The 23,749-nt window shown below is 35.0% G+C and overlaps 2 protein-coding genes across 3 annotated transcripts in view; both read right to left on the bottom strand.

Annotated features, from left to right (window-relative positions):
- Nucleotides 1–13,132, bottom strand: part of LOC133519553 (PIH1 domain-containing protein 2) — a 24,710-nt gene extending 11,578 nt beyond the window's left edge. The window contains exons 1-3 of the mRNA XM_061853559.1: nt 12,618–13,132; nt 11,035–11,145; nt 9,071–9,160 (exon numbers count right to left, since the gene is read on the bottom strand). Of these exons, the coding sequence (XP_061709543.1) occupies nt 9,071–9,160; nt 11,035–11,145; nt 12,618–12,836 (420 nt within the window). The 5' untranslated portion in view covers nt 12,837–13,132. The remainder of the gene's footprint in view (nt 1–9,070; nt 9,161–11,034; nt 11,146–12,617) is intronic.
- A 131-nt stretch (nt 13,133–13,263) lies between these two features.
- On the bottom strand, nt 13,264–22,700 carry LOC133519552 (odorant receptor 49b-like). 2 transcript variants are annotated; one of them, XM_061853556.1, is made up of 5 exons: nt 21,567–22,673; nt 17,560–17,656; nt 17,377–17,481; nt 16,038–16,193; nt 13,264–14,217 (listed from the first exon to the last, which is right to left on the bottom strand). In XM_061853556.1, the coding sequence occupies exons 1-5, from the start codon at nt 22,520–22,522 to the stop codon at nt 14,173–14,175; spliced, it is 1,359 nt and encodes a 452-aa protein (XP_061709540.1). In that variant the 5' UTR covers nt 22,523–22,673; the 3' UTR covers nt 13,264–14,172. The 2 variants fall into 2 exon arrangements, with proteins under 2 accessions (XP_061709540.1, XP_061709542.1); XM_061853558.1 differs by lacking the exon at nt 17,377–17,481 and having other exon boundaries at nt 21,567–22,700.
- Between the last annotated feature and the right edge of the window lie 1,049 nt (nt 22,701–23,749).

Raw genomic sequence — 23,749 nt, forward strand, 5'->3', positions numbered from 1 at the left:
ATCAATATTACAAGCATTTTTACTCAATAAAGTGACATTTGATGAAGTAGAATTGCTGATGAAGAGCGGAACACCTCAACGACTTCCAGATTCTTTATTTTTATTACTCTTCTTTCTTTTTCATTATTCTTAGAACAGGTATTTCTACTAAGTGAACCGAACTGCTACTATTAAAAGTAGGTAGGTAGGTTAAATAGATTAAAACTGTAAGGATTATTATGTATAAGTAGTCTTTGTTTTAATTAAACATAGGTAAGTAATTCTATTTAAATATAAGTATCTTTAAAAAAAACATCAATCGACTCTTATCTGTCACTAGTTCCAGTTTCAGAGTATAAAATCCGGCCGGTTAGCCAGACAGTTCCAATACGGACAAGTTATTGTGAATAAAAAATCTTATCGTCTTGCAAAAGTTATTGTCATAAATGTATAGGTTTCGAATACATGAATATAAAGTTAAAATGCTGGTAAAAGTATTAGTTTTTATCATTAACCATTTTATATCCCAACAAAACTGTTACCCTTACAAAAATAAAATGCTTTCATTACCTAATGTAGGTTACGTTAGGTAATAAATAAATAAATATGTAGGGACAATCTTACACAGATTGGCCCCAAACTAATCAAAGCTTGTACTATGGGTACTAGGCGACGTTAAACATACTTATTTAGATAAATATATATTTACGTATATACATAGAAAACACGCATGCCTTAGGAACAAATATCTGTGTTCATCACACAAAGAAATGCCCTTACGCGATTCAAACTCGGGACCATCGGCTTCATAGGCAGGGTCACTACCCACTAGGCCAAACCGGTCGGCAAAAGGTAAAGATAATTAGGTAAAGACAATGAATAATTAAACGTATTATAAATTGATACCAATATCCATCAAATAGGTAGTATAACTAGGTATGCTAAGAGCGGGCTTCAGGCCATTACGTCGCACCTTTAGAATGAAACTAATTTGACTCAAAAAGTACGACTACTTTATATATGTAGTTTGGTAGAACAGTAAGAACTCACTATATGTGTCTCTTTTTCATGCGGTGAAATCCCCCCCACCCGGAAAGGGTAGCGACGCCCATTTTATCGACTCTCGAGTCGACTCCAATCTGATACTAATAGTAAGTAAGTACTTACTTAGTAAGCAAATTGTAGTAGTCATCCCTTTTTAGTAAAAGGACGGAAGTATTGTAAAGATACTACTTTTTAACCGACTTCAAAAACTTTTTTTTTGTATATATGTTAAGTAAGATGTTCGTCATTTCTGAACCAATGTTGAAAATTAGTTATCGTTTGAAAGTGGGTATATAGTTCCAAGATGGTCCTATTTTTGACAAAACCACGAGGAATTAAGGGAACTCCCCAAATCTTATAGGCGTTTTTTAGTTTCATCAACAGACCAGGCATTGCCATTCAAAAAAGTGCTATTTGAAGAAGTGGAACTTCTGATCAGGACCAGAAAAGAACTCTTTAACGATACGTATTTCACGCTAGACGATTTATCTTCTTTGTTATGTTTGTAAAGAAGCTACTTGCTTAACGAGTTCTCGAGTTGTCTAGCTTACATCATGGGTTCCATGAGGAATTGAGGCAACCTCTCAATTCTTGATGGAACGTAAAACTGTTTATTTACATAATTGTCGATAGGTATCCCATCTGCTCTAATTTACCCCACTTGACGGTACTTACATGAAAAAAAAACTTCTCTTAAAAATAGGAAACCGACTTCAAACATAGGTATTAGAAAACAATACAAAAACTGTTATTGTATTTTCAGAAACCATATGGCAATAATGAGGATGCATCGACATAAGAAGAATCGAACATGGGCAAGATAAAGTTCAAGAAAAAAGCAAATATAATGTGTACTTGTGTGTAGTCAAAGAAAGTTGAAAAATAAAGCATAATTAATGGCCATAGAATACAGAACCGATACACGAACATTAAGACTATTAAAAATAGACATAAAGGTTGATCGTACTACTCGTACTAATGTATTTCTTTTGTTCAATTATATTATTGCATTAAAGTTAGATTCTCTAGGTATATATTATTCATAGGTTCTGTATTCTATACGAATTGTTTTAGTGTAATTATTGTACTAAATACCGTTGACCGCCTGTCAACAGTATTTATTTCTACATTACTATCACAGAAGATTTTAGGCCCTACAGTAGTTTTTGAATTAGTATTTACTATGGACAAATATAGCGAAATGTGAGTTTTTGCCTAAAATATCAATCTTTTGTGAACGTGGTGTAGAGTATATACCGCCTAAGACTGAAGTAGCTACGCGGGCAACGTTTTCAAAATAGAATAGTGTTCATGGTCGGCCCATGGTAAAAATAGTTAGGTACCCGTAGACCCGCTGGTGAACACTCTTTATGATAACACTTAAAATAAACCCCGTGGCGTGGACCCACCAGGAGAACATATTGGAGAGACTAGAGATAATACACCGCTTTAAGGGCGGTCGCACTCGGCATTGACATCTGGCGTCTAGATGGCGGGTGGACCTCAGCGAATTTCAAAGAAATATTTATAAACATCCAATGACGTTCGGCTCGGACACCAGATCTTCAATCTCCTGATTCCTGTGGAGTCTCCAGGTTCCATCCTCTCCACGTGTGAGTCCTAGGATTTTTCGCGCTGCCAGACTCCGATGACTCGGGCACGTAGTCCAGATAGGTGAGGATCGTGCAGCCTGGAGGGCGTACTCTGAAGTTCCAAATGGCCGAAGACCGTCTAGACGTCCTAGGTAGGTCCCGCTGGAGAGACGAAATGCAAAAAGACCTTAGCGAACTCGGCGCCGTCGACTAGATGGAAACGGTTTTGGACAGAGAAGCATGGCGGTCTTTGCTGTCGGAGGCCAAGATCCACGTCGGGTCGCTGCGCCATAGCAGTAAGTAAGTATTTATAAACATACTGTACCTTCTGTGTACCTAATCCAAAACGAGATATTTAACCTTTTGAACGCCGCTTAGGATGTCATCGGACGTGCCCGTGTCGCCGCCTATACTAAGTAATAACAAACTGTGTAGTGCTTGCCACATAACTTACGATAAAATATTTTATTGTTTATAGTTTACAGTGATTAACTTCATTTTTTACCACCTTATCATTAAAAAAAAAATTATAATAATTAAATCACGTTTACCAATGTCTTTTTTATGGTTTCGTCCCTTTATTAATGGATTGAATCTGTGAATTTTACCAGCTATGCAAATTTATTGATGGACTTTGCTACATCACTATTATTTTTTATTTCGTATCTGTGACGTCATGAGCGGTCTACTATTTCAGACATTGGCGAAGGCTTCATTGTATTTTCGTTGATAAGTTGACACTAGTAGGGAGAGGATTGATCACATTAGAAACGTATCGAATCTGAAAATTTCAACGTTGTTTGGCATAATAAATCATAAAATTTTACACAGTAACACAATTCTTTTGATAAATAAATATTGTAAACTCAATATTATTATAGTATTCAAAGTTTTAAAACTACTAAACAGTACCTTCTTATATATTTTGTTGACCTAACATAACTTTTAAATATCGAGTAATCTACACCACTAAAATTTTCTAAGTTATATCTTTGACGTCACATGCGGTCTCATTTTTAAGACGACGGCGTAGTCTGTATTGATTATTATTGCGGAATATAATAACTTAGTAGGGATTACCGATGAACCACGATAACAGAGTCTCGCCTTATTTATCGATTCAAATATCTATCATCGATGAAAAAAACCGACTTCACGAAACCCTGGAAGGTAGGCACTAGTACAATTCAAATATATTTATTTCTAAGTTCAACTTTGAAAACGTCCAAGGACTCAATATGTCCAAGTGTCAAAATGTCCAAGGGTCAAAACATCCATGGAATCAAAATGTCCAAAGAGTAAATGGTAAAGTGGAACTGCTTGGATCGGGATCACAATGACAAGGATTAGGTACTCGATCATTTACTGCGAGGCCATCATGGCATGTCGTGTTGCTAGAGTCAAGTTTCTGGACGCTGAACGTGCACCTAGAACTGCAGAAGGAGTCTCTGCATGGCAATTGCGTATGAAGCGAATGTATCAACACTTGGTGTGGCTACTTAAGTCATTGATGGGTAACTTGATTCAGTTAAGGACAGATTCTGGTTACGGCAGATTATTTTTATGACAGATTCAGTCATGGAAAAAGTGTCTACCAAATCTATCATTCATGGATCTATAAAATATATTATATTAGCTAAGTAAGGTCAGTTGCATGCATAAATCTTACGTCGTAAATCTAAACATCGAATGAGAAAGTCGACGTAGATATTTCAATACCAATCATCGTCACATCACTGGTGTCTTTTAAATAAGACTTTGGCTACGAGACTTGGGGTAAAATCATACATAATCTAATGGTATAATTAAAGTTTATTTTCAACTAGAAAATATAATAAAATCAACAGATCAGTCTCACTGTTACTTAATTAACAATTACTGCGACTTACTTATGCAAAGAACCAAAGAAAACTTTATTAAAGTAAAGAATGTCTTGAGAAAAACATGAAAAAAATTGTCTTATTTATCAGACTGCGGCGACACGAGCTGGGTATTGATTGTATGATATATCAGACTACGGCGGTCAAAAGGTTAAGAAAAAGTCCACCCGCCATTCTGACGTCAGGATTGCGGTTGGACCTATGAAATCTTGCATTATACCGCACTAAAAGTATGGAGTTATATGGTACAGTCGCCATCAGATATATCGGAGTGGCCGAGGTGCTCAAAGATATCTAAACACGCACTCTAACCTCTTGACAGTAGAGGCATGTTCAGATATTCGTGGGTACCTTGGCCGCTCCGATATATATGATGGTGACTGTACCTTCAGTGTACCTCTGTAAATAGAAATAGAAACCGGCGTACCTCTCCCCAAAACAAGCTAGGCTAAGCTCATGCACAATATAACTGCATACTTTTAGTGCGGTATAATGCAAGATTTCATAGGTCGACCCGCCATCCTGACGTCAGGTTGGCGGGTGGACCGTTTTGTAAAATATCTCGTTTTGGGGAAAGGTACACTGGTTTCTATTAAAGGTATACTGAGGTACACAGAAGGTACAATATGTTTATAAATATTTCTTTGAAATTCACTGAGGTCCACCGCCATCCTGACGCTTACCATATATCTAAGGACCGACCTTAGGGGCAATAACGATAGTGCTAGTTCAGTTGTGTCATTCACAAATTCGAGCCAATCGTGCTGTCTAACGCAACTAGATGCGATCAATCGCGTGCGTAATGCGAACTCATCAACCAATCACGTTGTGGTACTTGTGGCGTTAGACTGCACGATTGGCTCAAACTCGTGTGCGTAACACCGCTGTACTGGCCCCATTCTTATTGCCCGTAAGGCCCGTCCTCAGATATATTATGTCAATGACACAGTCGCGATTTAAAAAAAAATCACATCGCTTCTGCTACCAAATTGTTGAGCATAACGTTTTCCTATCCATAGGTTCCATCTGTCCAGTAGGATCCACCATCTCGATCCACCAGATTGAAGAGATTGTTACTTAACTGATGGATCGAGATAATGAAACCTACTGAATAGAGCGGGTCGATTGGATATAACAAAGTACGCTTATATGAAACGCTACTCCGGTGTGCGAGTGAGACAGTCAGGCCAATTTGAACTTTCATTTGACAGAAAACTGATTGTCTCCATCAAACGCTACCAGTTCCATTGCCGGCCTCTTCGCTGCCTTCTATAGTGGTTCAATCTTACCTTGCTTATGAATAAAAAGGGGCGTGCACACCGATATTAGAGTAATATTGGAATCATATCAGTTAGTTGCGGGCGTCTCGCTCGCACAAATACATGCGTATAAGTGCGAAATGAACGCACGAATGACAGCTAACTAGTATCATTCCAATATTATTCTATAATTTGTTTAATGTCAGTTGCACTTTCGAATTGGCCTACATAGCGATTTCCTTAGCCTGCACAGCGGATCGGCGTGTGGGCCGTCATCTAGCTAATGTAAAGCCACCTCATTAGGTGCTTTTAGCCTTTTGAACGGCAAGAACACCTAAAGATGTGGTGAGAGAAAGCCGCGCGTCCCTCATGCACTGCACTAGCTTTACAGCTTGCATTGCGACCAATGTATGCCGCTCACCGCCCCGCCGGTCGCGTGGGTCCAATCCGCGGCCCTAGAAGACGTACTTTACATATAAACAAGAGCACGCGAGCATTTTGCGAGTTGTGTATGTGTACTTGTGTTATCTAGGCGCACAAACGGTTACAATAACAAGAAGTGTACACCGCGTGTGCAGTCCAACACGGGAGCACGGGTGCGATTCGAAAATAACGCGCTAGCGACGCATTACGACATTGATACTTTACCCTTTGAACGCCATAACAAAAACGTTACTCACATGCCAAGGTCACGGGCGCAAGTGAGCTTGAAAGTGCATGAGTATTACATTAGGGACTTTGACAGCGATTATAACAGCTATAATCATTAATGTGTTCATGGCCCTTAAATCATGTCTAGTGACGGCGCCTTTAGGTGTTCTTGACGTTCAAAAGGTTAAGGGCGTTTGCTAGCTGGCGCTAGTGCACAGAGCGGGCAAACATGCGCAGGTGCCTTTGTAAGTAAAATCAGTCGCACGCGTCCGCGCCAGTTAGCGTTGCTCATACTGTAAGCCGCACGCCCGCTCCATGCACACGCGCGACGTTGCGGACGCCCTATGCCCTAAACCTTACTTGAAAGTGTGAAGGTTACTCTGACAGCGGCTATATCAGCTACAATGTATTTATGACGCTTTGAGCATAGCTAGTTACGACGCCTTAAGGTATTCTTGGCGTTCAAAAGGTTAAGGGCGTTTGCTAGCTGGCGCGAGTGCACGGAGCGGGTGCACGCGCGCGGGTGCCTTTGTAGGTAAAATTCGTCGCACGCGTCCGCGCCTGTTAGCGTCGCCAGTTACTGTTTTTCGTTAACCCGCTCCAGCTAGCAAACTAATCGCAAATGGTCCGAGATTGGCGCAATAACCATGCATTCCCTTATCTGGATCTGGATGCACCTATTCACCAATGCTTGCTTTAAAGTAACTTGTCGACTCGTCCTGATAATATTTGTGCGACCGTGAAGAAAATCTATGCTGTCACTTATTTTTCAATTTATATGAAATAAAGATGTTAAATGTATTCAAAAGTTTTTATTTCATATGTATATATAATGGAACGAAATACAGCTACTATTTTAGCTTGGCAAGAGTCGCTGATGCTTGTAATGTATTCACTGCGTTAATTTTAGGTTTAAGATTCTTTATTCTCACTAAGAATTTGACAATTCACTTATATGAGAACTTAAAACTACACAATTTAATCCTGCTTCATATGGCAAACGAAGGGAACGTTGCTTTGAACCGCGACGCAATCTCAAATGTTTCACTTTTACACAATTTTCCTGCAGAGAGACAAAACAAGTATGTACATAGTACCTTTTTACGATTTATTTTATCTTAACATATAAACTTAGATTTATTTTCTTGCTGCTAATTATGGTACTCCAACTACTCCATAAATACATTTACTTACCTACTTATTGCTTAGGAATCTTATTTCATGTTTAATAATAAGTTTATATAACGTTTCTAGCGGGACATAACGCGAACTTTAAAAAATATAATGCTTTTTCTACCTTTATCACTCGAATATGTAAGAGCAAGAGAGATAAATAGACGAAACTTACTAGTTCAAGGTAACCACTCGTTTTATTGTCAAAGTTCCGAATTAAACAAACTTATTCTTCGGTGACATTTTTTAGCGTTTATAAGCGACTATACGGATCCAGCATTTGCCGCTCATTCGGTTCTCCTATTGCACGCAAGATGTCAGTACTAGAGAGGATTTGAAAAATCATAATTAAGTAGTTTAGTGCCATTTATTGAGCGGTAATAATTTCAAAAAATATATAAATTACTTTTTCATTATATTTCAGGCATGCAAAGTGATGTAAATGGTTACAAAAGTAACTCTATATGAATGACATTTTTTAGTTCCAGTTTACGCCGCAGCGCATGATCAAAATTATTAATATCATCTTCCCTGGACAATTTCGGTCTTTGGTGTCATATAAGTAATTAATGCTTAATTGAAGACCTTCCAAATAGGATATGACTCAATTGTATATACCAATAGTAAAAATTACCCAAACTGCTACCAAGGCTCCATCTAGTGCCAGGTAGAACAAACAAAGCGGCATTTACCACAATTAATTAACGAATAAACTCGTTTTATTACCGCCCCTGCAAGCATTTGAGTGCAAGTATATATATATTAAAATACCTTATAAAAATGTCTTTTAAATGATATATGTGGCTTGAGTATACAAGCAAGTTTCAGTGTTTAATAGCAGTATTTTTAAATCAAGCATATGTTATATCAACTAATTCCAGCCCTGTACGTACTTAAACGTAAGTAGTGGTAAACAGAAATCTAGAATTTCTCATATTCTTTCATACAAAACACCTAACAACCGGCTACATAACAAGTACTTTGTAAAACAACAGTTTATATTCTCCACTCTTTTTTTTAAATTGCTCAGTCCCTGCACGTTATCCAAAGTTGGTGTCATACAATAAAATAATGCTAAGAGTAAACCCTTTCAAACGAGATATGTCTCAACAGTATACATCCATGGGACAAATTGCCCATTCTCCTTTATATTCCTTATTTATGAAATATTTTGATTGAATATTGTGTCACGTCTTCTTTTCATATTTCCTATATTTTGTGTTTTATTGACAATTGAAGACTTGCAATTCCTAACACTGTACCCTTACTTTTGTAATTTTCTGATTACTTCATTGTAAATTGATCATTTATGTGAAAAATAACCGAAACCGGTTATAACCGATTATCGGTATTTTTTGGTAAGTAACCATTATATAACCAAAATACTAAAACGTACTGACAGTACAATTAAATTAGTATTTTGACTTTTTATTGTGTAAAATTTGTTTTTTTTTGTTTCTGTCCTATTTCATCATAGAAGTAGAATAATTACCTTCAGAATGGTCGGGTGCCTCGCTAGCACCAGGCCTGGATTCATAGCCTCAACAAAGTCGCAGAGCAGACTCACTAGGGCTTCTCTGTCCTAAAATCAGTAAGATGTTACTGTATAATTATGACATTTTGACAATAGGAATTTTGTAACAAAATATACTTAAATACAAATATAATAAATAAAATAAGAAATAAAATGAGCAATTTATCACAATAAATTGGACACTAGGAATTAAATAGTATTTTGTACAACAGTGATATACGTGTTTAGGCTCGCTGAGTTGCCTAAGTAAGGTACGAGATTGAAAAACATGATTATATCACTATTGTATACAATACATTTTCTACAAGTCATCTAAAATAATACTTTTTTTTACTACAAAACCTCAATAATTAATGAAAATTAGTAAGTCTCTCATAAGAGAGGTCAAAAAATTAGAAGATGTTACTCTAAAATCAAAAACTCTAAAATGGAAGTGGACGGGCCACATGCTCAGGGAAAAGCAGAAGTGGTCAAACATACTGACTGAGTGGACCCCACGCTACAACACAAAAAGAAAAAGCAGACAATACAAAAGATGGTCAGATGACTAAAAGAAAACTGCTGGTCCACCATGGACACGACTAGCCAGAGACAGAGAGGCATGGAAGGCATTGCAGGAGGTCTTTGTGTTAAAAGGACACGAACCGACTGTTGTTGCAAACACATAAATAAATTTAATGAACAAGTATTGTTTTAATTATTATCAGGGGTCGGACAAAAAGTGCGGATGACGTAAAAATGACGTAATCTTACAGTTGAGTTTACTGATGTTTGAGTTTGTATTTAAACTTCCGTGTGACATGTAGTATCAAAGTAGTATTAATGAAGTAACAAAATAAACGTAAATAAATCCATGGAATTAATAATACAGGTGGTAGGGTGATGTAGTGAATAAAATAAATTTCACGAAACTTGTTACCATAAGGTATAATTATTTGAAATTAGTTAGAACAAGTCTGTGGGATCCTCAGATAAATAGGTTTAATAGTCAAAAGTGGGAACAGTAGGTAAGATTAGCAGTATACGTGTTTGTCACGTACCTCCAAAAACGGAAAATTGCCACAATATTCGAGTAAAGATGACATGACATTTTAGAGCGTTTTCTTATGAAAATGAAAAAAAATGAAAAATATTTATTTCGTAACTTATAAGTAGCTTTTTACATCTGTGCCGATGCCTCTTTTTAAGTAATGAATATACTTGTATTAAGAAGCACCGCTCTCCCGTAGTCTTATACATTAGTAAATATAAATTTTAGCTAAATATAATCGTGAAGATACAATAGCTAAACAGTAACGAAGTCAATTTATTGTTCATCTGATTGACAATGTGTCAGTCAAAAACGTACATCATTTCAAGTGGCGATATCGTTTAATAAAGAGGTTGATAAATGATAAGTGATAATTGTTTATGAAAATCAAAAATACTATGTATTTGAAATCATCCTATAAGTGGTTTGACGTCATGCGCACTTTTTGTCCGACCCCTGATTATTATTAACTGTATGTTCTATAATAAAAGGCTTTGAAATTGAGTAAGTCTCTCAGTAGACAAAAATTTAGTACAAAAGAATAACATAAATACGCGACACTATTTATTGCCGCCCCGCGCCCGTTTAGTTATTTTCTATGGGAGCGCGGCGGAACGTGATTGGTCAATTTTTTTATAGTTGACTACAGCATATCGAAATGAATATTATAATTTAGTTGGGAGCCCATACATATAAAATAAAATAAAAAGCCTTTTATTCTTTGTTAATGGTTACAGCTATAAAAATTAAAGCTTATATCTAATTAATGTTCTGTTCAAGAATCCCTAGGGTGGGTAAAGGCCATACATACACATAGAAAAAAAATGGATATGATAAAAACAATTTTGTTAAAATCTGACGACCGACTCCCACTCTAATGAATAAGCCTTACACTGGGCTTGGCAGCATTCTTCCCATTGGCCTTCAGGATGTCTGGATTCACCATCACAGCAAACACCAGCAATGGTGGCCGAGTGCTGTTGGGCCCGCAGCCCTGCGGCACCTGATTTAATTAAAAAAACGGTCAGTAAACATACACCATAATATCCGGCATAAAGAAGCATGCAAAATATAACAAACACAAACTGAAATAGATGTCATATGATGATGATGATGATGGTATCCTGTTGTCCCCTCATCAGGGTCAAGGGGCTCTCAGAAGGGATTTCCATAGTTCACAGTCCTGCGCAGCCTCCTTTGTATGGACCTCCATGGCCATCACTCGCCGCACCAAGCTAAGGGTTTTAAACTCTAACTATAAGTTGGTCCCGTCAGTGCGAAACATGGCCTATCAAACAAGACATAACCAACAGACTTGTATTTGTAAACTAGTGCTAGCACAAATCGCAGGAGTCTACTGCTCTTACTGCCCACTAGACTATGGGAATTGACCACAAAACCCTTTAGCTAAGGAAATACTTCTGCAGAGATGGCGCTGGATAGGACATGTTTTACAAAGGCCAAACCACCACCTTCCAAGCTGACTTGGCAAATTTGCAGATAAGGGGATAAAGGTTGCCAAATTCACTGCTTTGAGCATCATTTAAACTTAAAATTGAACAGTTTAATACCAAAACACACTCATATGGCCCTAAAAATTGGATTATGTTTGGAAAAGATGCATAGTATGAGGAATTTCATACATTGACAAGCCTGTTTCTATTTCTATGATGAGATATAGAGATGCCTCCTGTCCACACTGTGGTAAGGAGACCAGCTTGCACTTACTAGCAGAATGTACTATGTATGCGGCACTGCAACATGATATATTTGGTAGTGATACACTAAAAGAGAGCAAACTAAAGGATGGTTAACTTAAAGATGTCCTTCTGTTCTGCAGGAAAATGAGAAGATTTGAGGAGAATAGTGGGGGAATGCCACCGGGAGAGCAACCTGCAGCTTCAACTCCAGGGAATTGGGCTGAGTGAACACAACGAGCGATCGACAGCCCGCCTGCTTCCGGCCAGGCGTCCCTGCACTACATCTACATCTCTTTGATACAGACCAAATTATATTGTTGTCCCGCTTGCATCATAGGCAGGAAAGCGTGCAATAGAAATAGGAACAGGTGGATCAATGTGCGAACTTCCTTGTGCTGAACTTCCTGCTTAAGCATGTGATACTTCCATTATCACAAACAACAATTTCCTAAATATTTTTACCAACAATTGCTCAGTAAGTGTTACAAAAGGATGTTGCAAAGGTTACATTGCTTTTTTTTTTATTGAAATTGCATATTTTAATATGCAATTTCAATCAGCAAAAATGAACCAGACATGACAGAATAACATCAATAACTGAATTATACATCCATCTACATGATGTAAGCTGTTGCTATACAGAAACTGCTCACATGACAAATCAATAAATGCTACACAATCACAATTTACACTAATAAACAATACGCATCCACTTAATCTTGGCCTATTGACCCTATAACATATATAAAATGAGGATGAAGATTTTGACACCAACCTGCATTCCGCCGTAAAGGGGTATAGGATCTGAATACTGCTTCGGATTCGCGATTTTCTGCCATCCTAACACATTAATGAACAATTTCTCAGAAGTATCCCGTATAGTATCTTGAATACACATATGGGGCTGAGGTGGATTTTTAAACTGTCTAAAGGCTCTCGAACCCCGAACATACTGTATTGGAGCAGTCCGCTCTTGTGGGTTTTGATTTTCCATAGCAAAAATACAAGTTCATGTATGCTTTGAGTAAAAATCACTTCTAAAAGTCGTACATAAAATATCGAATGACATTTATATTCCGGTTAGTTAGACCCAGCCTTCTGCTTGGCGGACTGACATCCGAAGTTTATTGAACTCTTCCGGGCATCGGAACGTGTTGTTTCTATTCGATTACACCGTCTACACTTTATCACTCATCAAATGCCTAATTTAAAACAACCTTTGTTTATCTAATTAACAACTTATTTTAATATACAAAACGGTCTAGGTACTAAAATTAAGAGAAATAATTCGATTTCACAAAGGAGAGAGAAGGAGAAAAGATACTTTTTTTTGACGTCGGGAGGTTGCTAGTGATGTAAACAATCACTTTACAATTCCGGTTTAAAAACCGGTAAATGGAGATTTATATAAATAAAGCAAGTAGAATTATAAATACATTTATTTAATTAGAGTTATATTAGTATTACACTGTACTACATTACTCTAGTGTGAAGTATATCACGACAGAGACGTCATTAATAACTTAAAGTCTTCTTATAATACGCCAACTAAAGATTTGAGAAGAAATAATAAACAATGCGAAAGATGAATAAGAATGGTTTTTGCGTTCAGATTTTATTTTGCAAGCAGGTTGTGCAGTTATATTTCAAACAAGTTTCAAAGCACAATTTGATGCTAAATCTTTACTTACACAATATTTATTATTTACCTATAGCGCTAAATGTAGCCCCGAAAACTTGAAAAATAACAGACTTTATTAATTGCAAACGTAAACAGTAGAATACAATAAGCTAGTATCATTCTAATTAAATTGGAGGAGTTCATTTAGTCCAAATATAGCTGCTTAAACAACTTTATCAGTATAAAAGGTGCGAAATTCAAATTTTATAGGGACGATAACCCTTCGCGCCTATATTTTTTAATTTGCCGCTTTTTTCTACTGAAAGAAATGTCTTGGCAGACTATAAAAATATAATTCGCATGACAACAAGTGTAAAAATGAATATACTCAAACACACCGAACTTGTCAGTGGACCAAAGGCACGAAATTCAAATTTTCTTTGGGAGATCAAACCTTCGCCACAGTATAATAATGTTTTGGCAAAATAAAGTTATTAATATATTCTGGAAAACACAACTTATCAGTAAGTAAGAACTAAGAAAACTATACTCTCCCTTTCTTTTGGATGCTAGTACTAACGTTAGACAAAAACATTACGATTCTTTTTATGTTTGAAATGAGACAATCCTAGGCCAAACAATAGCTTTTTGCTTAGTATTATATTATAAAATATTGGCGCGAGGGATCTACTCTTGTATAAATTTGATCTTATTTCCTTAGTATGGTATAATAACTGTAAGCTCCTTTCAAAATCTGTAAAGAAAAAAACCATCATTAAAATAAACCGTTCACAGAAGCGTTAAGGTATTGAAAATTACAATTTCATAACAAATAACGTTAAATAAACATATCCCTGCATCATCAGGTGAGAACTAAAACTCAGTAATTAGGTACCACCACAATTTCAGATCCACATTAAACTTTACTAGGTTAGTTTTTTTTTGATATTTTAATTTGCAATTTGTGTTTAATTAATTAATTTTTTTAAAGAATAGCCCCTTTAATGTCCAAATATTTTGTTTTAAGACCTCTGAAACATATTTTTATAACGGCCTGATTTCGATATTATGATCTTCAAGTTCTTACAATTAAAATTCACTCTAAAACAAAATAAGCGCCCAAGTGCGAGTCGGACTCGCCCATGAAGGGTTCCGTACCATTTATGACGTATTAAAAAAAACTACGTACTAGATCTCGTTCAAACCAATTTTCGGTGGAAGTTTGCATGGTAATGTATATCATATATTTTTTTAAGTTTTATCGTTCTGTTATTTTAGAAGTTACAGGGGGGGACACATTTTACCACTTTGGAAGTGTCTCTCGCGCAAACTATTCAGTTTAGAAAAAAAAATATTAGAAACCTCCATATCATTTTTGAAGACCTATCCATAGATATTCCACACGTACGGGTTTGATGAAAAAAATAAATTGAGTTTCAGTTCTAAGTATGGGGAACCCCCAAAATTTATTGTTTTTTTTTTCTATTTTTGTGTGAAAATCTTAATGCGGTTCATAGAATACATCTACTTACCAAGTTTGAACAGTATAGTTCTTATAGTTACGGAAAAAAGTGGCTGTGACATAAACGGACAGACAGATGGACATGACGGATCCATAAGGGTTCTGTTTTTTGCCATTTGGCTACGGAACCCTAAAAATACCTAAGTAAGGTAAAGTAACTATGTATATAAATACAACATTATTTATTTCTTTAAAATAAACATGGTCATGATTTACGGCATGGAGCCGCCCGGTAAGCAAAGAATTGCCTGTGTTGGGTTGGATGGCACCGCTTATATCTTATGTATATGTATGTATGTAGTATTATGTATATTCATTTTTATGCTGTGAAACTGGCTACTTAACTTCTAAGAAACGGGTATGACGTTATACGTAACATGTAGCTTTTGCATATTTATTAGACTGCCAATCTAACGTTACCTCACGCCTTTTACCTATTTCAATTTCACATTTTAACGAGCGTCGTTCATATGAAAAGTTTTAAATATTAATTTGTTCTACCGTTCTGAAAATTAAAAATCAGTGTACAGACATTGAAATGAAATCCTACTCGGTTAATATTATTGTGTATTACTAAGTAAGTTAAGTGTAGGTTATGGTAATGAATCGATTAATCAAATACGGAAATAACAATTAACAGATTTAAATAACTAAACTTGAGATGAGATGCAAAAATATATACACAGTTATTGTATAGCATTAAGTTAAATTTTAATTAATTCCCATTTTAAGTAAATAATGTATAATCTTATGACAATAAATGCATAAGACGAAAATAAAGAATTTTTTATTGTGTTTTAGTTATCTATTATTTTAATTTTATAATGTATTTATTGAATTAGTTAGGTTATAAATCTAAATGAATATAAGAAGAAAACTCATCATATAATAAATGAAAGAAAACTATCACCCTGCGACATGGTGCTGTAGATGTTGAATCGATTTAGTTATCTGCAATCCGACAATAATTTGTATAGTGTAAGGCCACGAGTAAAGTAATATAAAATATGAAAAAAATTTAGATCAATGGAATAATTAATTGGTCTCCTTACAGCAACAAATGTAGCCAGTGTGAGGTCAGTGAAAGGTCCAGCGGTGTAGATGTGTACGATTCCCATCTGCCCCTGAAGAATCAGAACGTTGTTTCGCTGTTGGAGATTGGCTGCCCACCAGTCACTTTCGAACGGCCCATTCATTACAGCTTGACTCTGAAAAAGATTTGTAAATTTTAAATAGAAATAATAACAAAAATCATAATTGGTAGAAACGTGTGAACTGACTACGTTGCAATAATTTTTGATGGGTAAAAAGTTTGTAAATATTCGTATATTCTATGTTTATGAATATTTATTATATTATACGACTCAAACTGATGATCTCGGTATAAGTCGGTAATAGGATCGCTACCCTCTCTTGAGTCTTAAACCCACAGGTTTGACAAACTTCTTAGCTTTATTTTTTTTCAGTGCGTCGTAGTTTGTTTTTTGTTTGCTGAAGCTCGCGTGGATCCAAGCCATAATGTGCAAGTCAAGCCATAATGTGCAAGAGACTGGCATCTCTGGTGCGCCGTATTAGCGACAGCCCCAACAGCCATCTGGGGGCCTACCGCGAAAATCATAATTCGCAAATTGCGGGGATCTTTCCCTTTTATTCTCACTAAGACGTAATTAGAGTGACAGAAAAATGCCCGCAATTGACAAATTTCAATTTTCGCGGTTATAGCCCTGAAATCTGTTATTGACAGTTTATTAGATTGTCAAAATAGATAGTTGTTAAATGAAATGCCATGCACATGGCCAATAGAGGCGCTGTTGGGCTAATTTGGTTATTTGAGAAAACTCTTGACTCCTGTTCAAAAATAAAATATATAAATAAATAAGTAAAGATCTCCGTTTCAGCTTGGGAAAAAATGCTTTCGTATGTCCGGATGTTTTCTCTACAGAGGGCCTACCGCAAACCACGTTCGATGTGTTGCCTCTCTGTCGCACTTGTAAATTCGTACGTAAGTGTGACAGGGAGGCAACACGTCGAACGTGGTTCGCGGTAGGCCCTCAGGTTCGATGATATAATTTTTTTTTGTCCATTCCGTTTTAGATTTTTTTCAAAATGGCGGGTCCATACATTTTTGAGTTTTCAGCTATTCCCGCGAGGTCTACAGCTCACAGAGCCACGACTATTAATTTTACACAATAATACTCGTACTGTATAACTGTTTGATAGGTAGCGATAATCACGACGTTAGAATAGAACAGCTATTGCAATCGTAAATAATGACATACGATATTTTCAAGATTCTAAAACTACGCATGTAAAATTTTGCTGCGATTTCTAATAATTCCAATTCGCAAATAAGTAGTACAGCCTACCGAATAAATAATTTCACCGTCTCACCTTGTGAATAACATCATTGCTATGCCAACAAAACATAAACAGCTGAGCAATGCCAAATACCAAATATTCTGCCATCAAAAGTTTTTGCGTTGTATTTGTTGCAGACTGCAAAAATTGAGTTCAGTTAAATATTGTTATAAATGTTATATAGCTTAAAAATAACTAAATAACAAGTATACAAACGGTTAATTGAAAAGCACTGGCACAGATCATCAGTGAGCACATGACGACATAGCAAAACATCACAGGTGACAAAACTGAGTTGAACAATCTGGAATGCCTGAAAACAAAATTTATCGTTTCATGCTTGACGAAATTAAGGGCGTAACGTAATTATTGTTTTGAAGATAAGTGTGCTCAAATAATCGAGACCAGCGTAGTGTGGCTAATGTTGATGGGAAAAATATCGATACTATCTTTTTCACGAGAATACTAATACTACACTTAGAGTTAAAATAAGTATGTTATTTAATCGGTTTACTAGACCATTAGTTATTAATTCTTGTATTTAGTTTCCATTGTGTATTTTTAATGAACGACTGAATAGCTACGTATTTAGTTGATCGGCTGTTTGAGTTAGTTAAAAAAATGAAAGAAATTTATACGCATGTTTTCTTAACTTACTGAATGTATTAAGTAATTTTAAAATAATGTAAACCTAGTTAGCAATTTAGCACTAAGAATTTCACGTTTTATCTAAAAAATCTTTATAATAATAGCATTTTGGTTTCAAGTGAATGTTCGGGTATATTTGTATTATTCGTTTTCTAACTGAATTTTGCTTATAATATATTTTTTAATATTATAGAACATTCTTACACAAATTGACTAAGCTCAAGAAGGCTTGTGTTGTGGGTAGGTACTCAGACAACGATATATATAATACACAAATACTTAAATACAAAGAAAACACCCATGACTCAGGAAGATATCTGTGCTCATCACACAAATAAACGCCCTTAACGGCATTCGAACCTAAGACCATCGGCTTTATTTATAGGTAGGGTCATACCCACTAGGCCAGACCGATCATCATGATAAATCGTTATATACTCTTTTAGTCAATCAAAATTATGCTATATGTACTAGGTACTTTCTAACCAAAGCCTTTCTCCGACACGTATAATATTATGGCTTATTCTTATTACGCGTATAGATTACTAACTACTCAAAATAAAATAGTGGCCACTATGCGTTTTGAATGTTACGTGAAAACAGGGTATTTGGTGCCTTGTTTTCCAAATTTAAATGTCAGATAGGTTAGATCGTCAACTACGTTTTTTGACCTCCAAAGAAATCTTGTGCCTGCGGAAATTTTGTTTTTGTACTTTTTAAAATTAATTTTGTTAAGACCTGAAGAACGTACCCGTTTCAACTTGAATTAAAAAAGTGGAAGTGGTAAGGCCTATATTTTTAATTTAATGAGTAAATCTTTAGTACGTGTCAAAATTAGTTTTAAAAATCAGTGGGCACTAGGTATTTTGGTGGCCGGAAAATATAGCAAATTCCCAACCTATCTTACATTCTACACTTCCTGTATTTTTTAATATCAGTAAAACAAGGCCTTGGCTGTTATTAAGGTTTATAAAGTAATCAATTGTTTCACATATTTCAGTAAACATGAAATTAGTTTTCTTGTAATGATCAAAATTCTTAGTGGCCCCTATTTTCTTTTAAGTAGTATATGTATACTATTGAACAAATTTAACAAATAAGAACGGAAGCGAAGAGTTAAATATTCAATATCTAATTTTATGTATTGCAAAATTGCAGTCTATACTATATACGTGTCTACAATATTAGGAGGCTAAATATAGGAAGGACTAATATTGGTCCAGTACGAATTGGAGATACTGCAAAGTGCAAATGCATCACAGCAGGATGGTAAAATATATTGGTTCCTAAATTAACCGATATGAATATTAACTGTAGTATGACGTACTTTGACTATGATTATCACATTTAAATATAGTGTCTCAATAAATATGTCTAGACATACACAAAACTACTGAAAAAATTGAGAGTTTTAGCTTCATAGTTGCGGTGTTCGGAGTTGTAACTCTGGGGCATTTAGTGCTTAGTATTAGCCAAAAATATACATAAAATATATGTAGATGTGTCCATCACATCCGTCTGACACATAAATGTATGATGGGTACATTTTTCAACGTATGTCGAGAATTAGGCACAGATCTCCAGCAGAAACACCTCTTCTTGATTCCCGCTTTATTTTGACAGATTTTCCCACCAGACACATCTCAGTCAGATCTGGTGAACACGTCCGCACGTATAACCCTAGCTACTCTTTGCCTTTATAAGGACCGGAAGGCAGGCCAATATTTAGCGAGGTGTACATATATTGTATATTATCGGAGATCAGAAGCATGGTACCATTTAATATGGATTAAAATACTCACGGACACTTACTTCGCAAGGAATAATGTATTTTAAGTTATTAAGGGAAAAACGTAGTCATGTAACAATAGGTAAGTTTGTGACATTTCCTGCCGAATGTTTAATACTAATTTAAATATATTGTTTTTCATCTTGGAACTGAACAAGGAAATCTTATTCGATATTTATCAGTATCTCTTCGGTGAAAGAAACACCATTTCCCAAACTTGATCAAGAACGGGAATAATCCCAAAAATACCTAGTTTAATTTCCTCCGAGGTAAAGATCAGACAAGGATTCAGTTACCAAAGCGAACCCCGGGCTCTTATAACATGCAACCGGATAAGCGATAAGATGAGGAGGATTATTAATTTTAAAACTGTTGCAGAATAGATATAACAAAAGTATCATTTCTATTTACCTTTAATAAAATGTGTAATAAAATTTAAACAAATAAATTAAACGATATATATATATTTAGCGATAAGACCGCCTGTTGTTACCTGGTTCTATTTTCCTTTAAAATTCATTTGTAGTTTTACATGTATGTAAAATGTATAATTGTTGGTGCAATAAAGAATATTTACTTACTTACTTACTTACTAAACTCGAGGTTTCTTATAACTTATCCTAATAATTGCCAGCATATCTTTTATATATTGATATTCTCAATAGTTAGGTTATTATTTATTGTATAATTCATTCTTAAAATAAGGGTTAAGTAAAATTGAAGGCTGATATGCCTTATATTATTGCGTTTAATGTTATTATCAAACAGAACGAAATATAACTAAGACACAATTTATTTATTGTATTCAATTGCATTGATATGCAGGTTATTTAATAGGTACAAATATTATAGTGAGTCTAAACACAAAATAACTTTTAGGTAGCTAAAATCAAGGCAATCAAGTTTTAAAATAAAATTTACTCTTTTTGTCAATTTCAAAATTATTAATGATGTTGGATTACCATTTTCGTTTTCGTAAATAAAACTACAAAATATGGCTTTTACATAGATTGCTGATGCAGGTCATTCATAGATTGAGATCTAAGAGGAATTTTGCAAAAAAGCTTAAATTTTGTAAGGCCGTGAAGGCTGCTTTTCTTTCTAACTTTTATTCCATTCCCGCCTAATGTTTGAATTCCCAAAGGTTACTTGAAAGAGATCACTAGTCAGCGATTGTATGTTTCTTCATATAGCCTTTATTCGTTATTCTCTATTATTTGTGTATATTTAAGCTTATCCCCTGTAATTTATACAAAAGTTAAATTTTTCAACTGGCAAACACCTCAATTTCAAACTTATATCTAATTACTTTAAAAAAAAAAATCTAATAAAGTACCGAGAGGGACGTAAAATACTAAAGTTAGCCAAGATAAGTCTGCAACGATTTTGTTAGCATATGCAATGCAATTATTTAAACCTCTTGAATTTCATAGAAGTTTGACGTATAAAATAATACTTGCACTGCGTGTGCTATCAAAATCGCTGCAGACTTATCTTAGTCTAACTTTATATACTTATTGGTATCTCTAAGTTTCACAATAAAATAACTATTAATTTTCACCTTTAAAATGACGATGGCAACGCTATAAAGCGTTCTATCGCTAAATAAGAATTTGTATGGGAGATCGATTCTTCGACATTTTTCAAATTCGTCACTATTTTCACTCACAATGCTGGCTTGCCAGAGTATAGTTGGATGTACAAGTTTTGTATAACACTTAATGGAATAAGTTTTTTAGATTATTTTTTTTGAAATTGTTAGCTAAGTACGAATGGGTTAACTTACTTCAGATATAGAACATGAATTTGATGGAGTTGTTGTACCACTTTGTCTGCATTTTCATTGCTTACCCCTTTCTCTTCTGTGCCCAGCATCTCTCTGCATCTTATACGAAGCAGATCTAACTTTCCTCCAAAATACACAAGTATCACAACGACACTAGTGTCATAAGCAGCCATTATCATCGCCCCATAAGCACATATCCCAGTGTGCCACATAACAGTGATCCAGCACCCTGGGGAATTCTCTTTATCAAAAGGCATCCATGAGCTGAATATATGAGGAAATGGTTCAGTTCCGTTGTGAAATCCCTCCCGAAATGTTTCCGATGAATAATATTTCATTAATGGTGTAGCCATAGTAGTAATGAAGGTAGTAAATACCAAAACCCAGTAGAAATAAGTTACACGTCGACAATATCTGGTGTAAGTGTTGATAATATTTCCTTTAGCTTCATCCTGATTATCCCTTTCAAACTTGTCAGCTTCAGTTATATAATCAATGACTTGACGCCAATTTCCTTGCCAAAATACAAATGTATTAGACTTAAATACAATAACGATGCCAAGCATAGAAATCTTCAGATTCGTCAATACGAGATCTAGGTCTGATCTTATTACATAGAGTTCCATGTACTCGCTGAGTACGAAAAACGTTGCAATCTCGTGTATGATTATTTTCAAAATTCTATCAAGTCTGTTTTTGGGAAGCAGCAGCCCAATTTTATTTAAAAGCCAGTAGTTTGGACCAAAAAGAGGTCTATTTGGATCTTCTATATTTTCAAGAAATTCCTTGATCATTTTAAACTCGTTTTGAGCAAGGTCTGATGAAAAGTGACAGAAAATATTTTCAGTGTCATTTATATATTCACCCCGCTTCTCTAGCCTTCTATCGCAGTGAGTAAAGCAATCAAAGCGTAGTGTGTAGGTATCATTTTCAACGATTAACAACCCCATTTCCATGTTTTATTAAAGCAATAAATACTTCTCTGTTAGTTTTTTTTATTGACAACTAAGTATCCTGTACACATTGATATCAAAAAAGCTTTGTAAAGAAATAGGAGATGAATAATGTACGTAAATACTTTAGTAAGTTCGGAAGGTTTAAGAGTTTAAAAATACTTAATTAACATAATTTCAAAACTTTACATAAACGACGAATCAGCTATTATTATACATTAATTACTTTTCAGTTTATTTTTCATACATTGGAGGATCTAATTCTTATGTGGTTATTATTTATGTGTCTATCTCATTGACTGACAAATTCTACACGGTGCAGTACGGTTATAACTACTTCTAGAACGATAAGTATAGATTTTCTAGAACGATAAATATTGCTTGGCAAGAGTCGTTTGTCAGTGGAGCATAGGCCGAAAGAATTATACTGTCTTTTCATATGCCCCATAGTACCCATAGTACGCCCAACCTTTTTTTTTATTTTACTTTTACTCACTAAACTTGTTTGCGAGATTATATTTAGTTTAGTAGAATTTAGTTAGTGCATATTTTACTTCCTAGTCTTACTTACACGCTGTAAGTACAACTCAACAGCAATTTATGGTATAATAGTATTCTCAAGAATTGAACTGTAAGTGAATTTATCCTTAACAATCCATACTAAATAATTTCACTGTAAATTTCTTTCAAGGACAACCGTAGCATCTTTTTAGAACATTTATTGCTATTTATGATATTTTAGTAAAAATATTTTTAAGTTATCGACATCGACGTTTTCTTAGTACGTCACTGTGATAACTTTATTTATAACGTATTTTAAAATGAATTCCCAACCTTCAATTACGATGTCTTTTTAGCAATCGAAAAATGTGGGCGTGACGATCACACGAGGGGCGACTACCCTAAAAAAATAATGAAGCCGTCAAACGTTCGAACGGTGTGAGGTGGACAGTTCGGTACAATTAGCTTTTAAATAATACAGCAGGGTTGATATAATGATACCTTATTATAATGACTTAACTAGATAAGTATTTTACTAGGCAACGTTATTTAAACGGTTTATTTAATTGTACTTTTGTAAATTAATTTATGAAGATGTTTTGTTTTCAAAAGAATGAATTAATATACATTATCGTTTAATACGAACAAAATATAACGAGTTATGAATAAAACTCAAGGGCTAAACTAACAAATATTTAATTCAAAACATACAACTCATTACAAAGCGTT

Source organism: Cydia pomonella, chromosome 7, assembly GCF_033807575.1.
Source record: "Cydia pomonella isolate Wapato2018A chromosome 7, ilCydPomo1, whole genome shotgun sequence".
NCBI classification, from domain to species: domain Eukaryota; kingdom Metazoa; phylum Arthropoda; class Insecta; order Lepidoptera; family Tortricidae; genus Cydia; species Cydia pomonella.

Excerpts from the sequence above, each read along its gene's own strand:
- LOC133519552 (XM_061853556.1), bottom strand. The coding sequence starts at position 22,522 with ATGGAAATGGGGTTGTTAATCGTTGAAAATGATACCTACACACTACGC. Across the intron at positions 17,657-21,566 it reads ATTCATGTTCTATATCTGAA|GCATTCCAGATTGTTCAACT; the intron begins GTAAGTTAACCC and ends TTTTGTTTTCAG. Across the intron at positions 17,482-17,559 it reads CCAGTGCTTTTCAATTAACC|TCTGCAACAAATACAACGCA; the intron begins GTTTGTATACTT and ends CAATTTTTGCAG.